At 33.8% G+C, this 6,286-nt stretch overlaps 1 protein-coding gene across 1 annotated transcript; it reads right to left on the bottom strand.

The window, feature by feature from the left end:
* LOC131640941 (GDSL esterase/lipase At1g29660-like) lies at window positions 1-1,814 on the bottom strand. Its single transcript, XM_058911292.1, has 5 exons — window positions 1,551-1,814; window positions 1,261-1,388; window positions 886-1,131; window positions 545-785; window positions 1-440 (listed from the first exon to the last, which is right to left on the bottom strand). Exons 1-5 carry the CDS (start codon window positions 1,801-1,803, stop codon window positions 217-219), a joined length of 1,092 nt encoding a protein of 363 aa, XP_058767275.1. The 5' UTR covers window positions 1,804-1,814; the 3' UTR covers window positions 1-216.
* Between the last annotated feature and the right edge of the window lie 4,472 nt (window positions 1,815-6,286).

The raw sequence follows: 6,286 nt of genomic DNA, 5'->3' as shown, positions 1-6,286 counted from the left end.
ATTATTTAACATTAATTATAACATTTAGCAAGAACCAATTCTTAGATGGGTCAAACTAAGCCACAAAGGCAACATGAAGGATCAGAACATCAATCATAATTTATTATACTCAATATTTGATTGCTTATTTGCTTACACTTAATAAAGTAAGCTTATATTTTGGTAACGCAAACAAATTGAGTTTATTTTAGGATTCTGTTGTAACTTGTACTATTTTTAAAGCGGGAGTTGAGCGAGACGCTTAATATCCAATGGAGAAGCTATCTTTTGATTATTATTACTATCGTACGATTTTGTTGCAGTGATGTTGTTAACATGTTCTGTTGGATGAATACCATCATAAAAAATGTACTCTCTTCTATTTGGGCATGGTGTTGAGCCACGAACACAAAATCCATCAGATTTCATTGGACAACAAGATGTATTCAAATTGGTAAAACCTGAAATCCAAAAAAATATATGACATTAAGAAATGATAATTAAGAACGTGAACCATAAACAATATTATTTTAGAATAGAAGTTTAATTAAGCTGAATTATTTACCAAGAGAGCGGTCTATTTTGATAGCAGTAGTATTTATAAAAATAGCTTTGGAATCAAGATATTCGGTATTGAACTTCTCTACTTGAGATTCAAGCTTCTGACTAAATATTGCTTCAATATCATTTAGCTTTTCAACGCATGATGATCCATTCGTAGGATTACTAGCAAGGATCATTGGAGTGCAACCTATTTTTGCAAGCCCAACTGCCACAAATTTTCTTGATCCAAGATTATACAAAACCTACCAACCAAAAACAAAAATTTATATAGTTTCTAGAAAAATAAATTTTAACATCAAAATATTTTTAACATATAGTATTTTAGATATATTTTATGTGTACCTTTTCATAAACAGAATATTGGTCAATAAGAACTTTGGCATACTCTTCGGGATTGTACATGCGACTTGTATTATAGAGATCGGGTTGAAAATAATTTAATGCATAATCATTGGTGCCTATATAAATATAATACAGGCACTTTTTTAGATATTGTTTGGCATTTTCTTTACTTCCAAGCTTTACAGCAATTTGAGTAACAATAGTTTTGTGATTTTCAATCTGCTGTCCAAAGTCAATATTAGTAACCTGCACATATTATGTTAAACTAATTTTGTTAGATTTAATATTATTAATAATTCAAACTTTAAATAAATCAAAGCCTTTAATTAATTGAATGGAGATTAGAGAATAAATATGGATAAATAGATACAATACCGCTGTACGTTTTCCAGTTTCATTACGAATTCCAGCCGAAGCTGATGCATAATTAACACCTTTCATTATATCATAGCCAATAGTGTTTAAAAATGGTGGGATGAGTTTCTCCAATCCAAGTAGTTTACCTACAACATTTAACTATTAGCTTCTGTGATGAGTTAAAAATAATATATATTACTGCTGACCAAAATCAAACAAATAAATTATTGAGACTAAAGAATATATTTTTATAACAATTCATATATATCTCTTAAGAAAAAGGTTTTAATGATGCAAATAATTATTACTAATTATGTCAACTCGTGTTTTTCCATTGGTAACTCTTCCAGTGGGGCCTTGGGGAAAGTCGATGCCATATGGATTATAATCAGCTTTTGCTCTTGTTGGGATATAGTTGTTATTTCCACTATCAGACAGAGAGTCTCCAAATATAAAAAGACAAGGCACTTGAGATGATTCTCCATTGACACAATATTGCATGTAGCATGCAACCAAGAGACAAAGATGGTAAACAAACCAGAATTTAGTTTCAAATGCCATTTTTCTCTAGGTACGATTATAATTATGATATAGGAAATCAAGAAGGTGGGTGTATATATAGGTTATTTGCTGCCAAAATTGTCAAAACATTTAACTAAAAAAGGATCGATGAAGTATATGACAAGTTAAGTAATTTAAAATGTCCAACAAAATATCATTGAAGGACCACAATTAATTTTAATTTTGAAACTGATGATAAATTTGATTAGTTATATAATTTTGATGGAACTAAAATTTTAGCTGGTAGTTCCCTTCGGACAATGGAAACTTGTGTTGAGGATGAATTTAATGAAAGGAAAGTTAGTTGAGATGAAGATTTTATCAAAGGATTTCTCCTACATTGAGAAGCCATGGTTGTTGAATTAATGTTCTTCTCCTATAATTATTTTGATCAGGCACGGGTATCACTAAATTATTTTTAAATAGTTGATAATAAAGAGCACCCCCTAACTTTATAATTAGGTTTAGCAAGAATGATTTAGGTTAAATTTTAATATGAAATCAGAGCATATCGATCAAACCATAGACGTCTACTCTTAATAACCATGCACCAAGTCTAAAAGAGTGATGAGCGTGAATGAGTCTATTGAAAAAATTTAAAGTCTCACATTAGTTGGAGATAGAGTCTTAAAAGAGTTTATGTAGAAAGACAGCCCTCACATACTAGTCGATTTTATAAAGATCTAGTCGATTTTATAAGGATGAGTAATATCAAATTCTAAATTAACACACATTTGCATTAGACACATGTGTGACTTCCTAGCAGCAAATCAAACACAATAGATCTTTCATATAGAGTCCAAATAATCACACGCAACGTGCTTTTTAGATTGATATTCCTTTCCAAAAGGTATGGCGGCATAAATTCTTGCTTGCTAATTTTATGGCGTATTTTTAAGATTAACCAATAAAAAGGTAACATAAATAATTACTTGATTTCCAATGCAAAAATGTCAAAACAAAAATTAGAAGAGGACCACAAGTTATTTAATCATTACAAGTATAATCATGGGATGTTGAAAGAATAGTTGTGGTTGCTACCAGCAATAAATAAACAAATAACGTGGAACTAAGGTGTTCACAAAATAAATTCAAAATAGATGAGTTAAAGTTATACGTGGTTTAATATGATTCGGATGACTGATTTAAATAAACATACTCCAATCCAATTTTGTATGGCATAATTTGAATTTATGATTCTATATAAAATTAAAATTGTATGAAATTATATTATTATTATTATTATTATTATTTATTATTATTATTATTGCTGCTGCTATTATTATTATTAATAAGACACAAAACAATTTGGCTTTCTTTCTAAGTCAAATAAAGCCCAAAACTACAAAAGCCCTAAAATTCTATTTTGAATCCATTTTTTTATTTATTCTTATTTTTGGTCTAATCTATTCTACTTTGACCATTATTTTACTTTTACTAAATTTCATTTGCTCAAGAAAAAAAATTTATCTCATAAAATGACCCTTAATATTTTAAGGTTGGGAATTAAATTTTTAACAATATTATTGCAAATAAATTTAGAAATAAATTTTTTAATTTCTCTCTTTGATAATTATACATTAATTAGTATCATATTAATTTATTCTTTTAATCAATATGCATTTAAACTGATTTATTTTCTTTATTTAAATGAAAAATATAACATAATTTATCTTTTGAAATGCTGGCATTTTCTTAAATACAATTTATCTAGATTATGTGTTAAATACATTATCAAAAAAATTCTTCTCAATATGCATAACATCTAGATTATGGCGCAACAAGTTATCTTTCCAATACGGGAGGTCCCAAAATATACTTCTTTTGTCCAATTGTGTGTGACTCCGTATCCTTCAATGCGGCATGCTTTGCCAGTATTTGTAAATTTCGGTAGCTCACTAACTTGTTCTCATATAGCCCCTGGTGGCAATCGAGGCGGAGGAAAATCTTTCACTCGTACATCTTTTTTAAAGTCATCGAAGCAACTGGAAAACAATGAAATCGCCATCGAACATCTATTTATCCTATTCTAAGGAATGGAAAATATCGAAGAAAACCAAACAAATAAGCACAGGTCTTAGAAAACGGGTAAGGGAGTCTGTTACGTGAGGGGAAGGTACTAGCACCCCTCACGCCTGTGGTACTCCAAAGTATCCACTTTAGCTAATTTTCTAATTTAAGGGTGTGTGTGTGTGTCATGTAGTGTGCTATGGGAAACATGCAATGAAAGGATACACAAGATAACAAGAAACATACAAATAGTAGGCAAATAAGATAAAGGAAAAAGTCGAACAAAACAACAAAAAAAAGAAAAGTTCGCTCGCTAGGGTGTTCGTACCCTGTGCCTACGTACCTCCAATGTGCAATGGAGAAATCAGAGCGCCGTAGTTCGGCTCAAAATTTGATTCTGTTTCTATCCCGGTTCGCGTCTCCTAGAGAAACGGAACCGAGCACCCTAAGGGGGCATGCAAACAAGGAGCATCACAAAGATCCTAGCAGACATGACATGTGAACAGGCATCACAGATAAAGGAAATAAATATGGTGAGAGTGTACATCAAACATGTGAACAGGTATCACAATGATGTCATACGAACAGGCATCGCAGATAGAAAGACAAACATGTAACAGGTATACAAGAATGCGAGTGTATGAACATGCATCACAAGTGATATCATACTAACAGGCATAGCAGATAAAGGACATACACGTAACAGGCATACATACATGGCAAACGTGTAACAGGCATACACGTCAAATGTGAACAAGTATCACGAACAAAAATGCGAACAGGCATCGCAAACAACGTGTAACAGGTATACATGTGCAAGTTTGTGAACAAGCATCACAAAGATATCATACTAACCGGCATAGCAGATACAAAGATAGTGAACAAGCATCACAAAGATATCATACTAACAAGCATAGCAGATACAAAGATAGTGAACAAGCATCACAAACATATGGCATACGATCGAGCTCCGCTCGATAATCAAACAAACTACCGAAGTAGTGATCAAACAAATGCATAACAATGGAACACAAACGAGCTCCGCTCGTAAAGCAAACAAACTACTGCCACTGGCCAAGTAGTAGAAAAACGGTCTCGCCATAGCCAAGGGGAGCAAATCACCCGAGTCAACCAAGCATTAGACCTCGCGAAAATGATCGGGCCATAGACAACAGGAGCGAGTCCCTCTCAGCAACCAAGCCGTCACGGATCTGAAAGGAAAACGGTGCGTGCGTACACCGAGCATCAACGTCGAGCGACGCGAGCTATAGGAAATGCGGGGGTCCGATTGCATGAACCATTTTCCTGACAAACTCGATAACAGGATCTTGTGCTAGTTCAGAAGCAAGCAACGCGTACCGTGCGCTTACTGAACGGACTCGATGAGAATGGGCGGGGGTTGATTGCTAACCCTTTCCGCGTTCCTTCCATGAGGACTTAACGGAGTGCCATGTAGGTCTTATTACACCGTGACTCCCTGCCGCAAAGCACAAATGTAAATACACCAACAAAAACAGAGCCTCTTTCGAGGGCATGGCCAGATGAATGTCTAGGTCCTACTTCTCATGGCAAATATGATGCTGCATGCCTACCCTGCTTCTCATGGCAAGATATGGTGCGCGAAAGAGTAAAAAGGACAAGGAGACAATACCAAACGGATAGAAAATCCGCAATGAGCTAGCAAGCGTAAGCAAAGAAGTCCGAAATACTTCGCGTAAGCTAGCATCAAGCAAAGTCGGAAAGCATCATCGTGAAAATAAATCACGAGTGACATGTGGTGCGTATCAGACACAACCACATAAGCAACCTGCAGGAGAGACACATGCCAGACAATACAAAAATATACATCTCAATGAATGAGAGATCAGATGAATCGATCAGAAATATGTTCGTGTCCCACAAATAAAATGGAACACAACACAAGTCAAGTCGCACCATAAGCGATTTCGTGTCCCACAAATAAAGTGGAACACGAAGCAAGTCGAATTGCAATCGAAGGCTCTCTCGAAGTACCTCGCACATCTCAACGACCAAGTTAGTAATAACAAGGAAGCGCGCACCTGCTATAGAAAATAATAGAAATGAAATTCTAAGTAAATTCTAAAGCAAAATCTAACAAGAGCAAATTGTTTTTTGTGACATTTCATCTAAGAATTAGAACTAAACTATGTAACAAAACAATTAAATTCTAACAAGAAAAATATTACATGTTTTATTATTTTTTAAAATCAATGCAAGGAATCCAATCAAACATAAATTTTTATAGCATTTTATCATCTATAAACTAACACACAAATGATTTTTATTACATGCATTTATCACCTAAAAAGAAATAGGAAAAATCTAATTGAAAACCTAGTTCTAACATAAAAATAAATGGATCCAAGGGGTTTATGAGTACAACTGGTTGTGCAGCCTGAGTAAAGGGCGCAGGGCCAAAGCATATTGGTCCAGCAGAACGTTTTTGTTGTTG

This window comes from Vicia villosa, unplaced genomic scaffold (genome assembly GCF_029867415.1).
Source record: "Vicia villosa cultivar HV-30 ecotype Madison, WI unplaced genomic scaffold, Vvil1.0 ctg.003412F_1_1, whole genome shotgun sequence".
NCBI classification, from domain to species: domain Eukaryota; kingdom Viridiplantae; phylum Streptophyta; class Magnoliopsida; order Fabales; family Fabaceae; genus Vicia; species Vicia villosa.
Note: the sequence above shows the minus strand (reverse complement) of the source record. Positions and strands in the feature narration are given on the sequence as shown.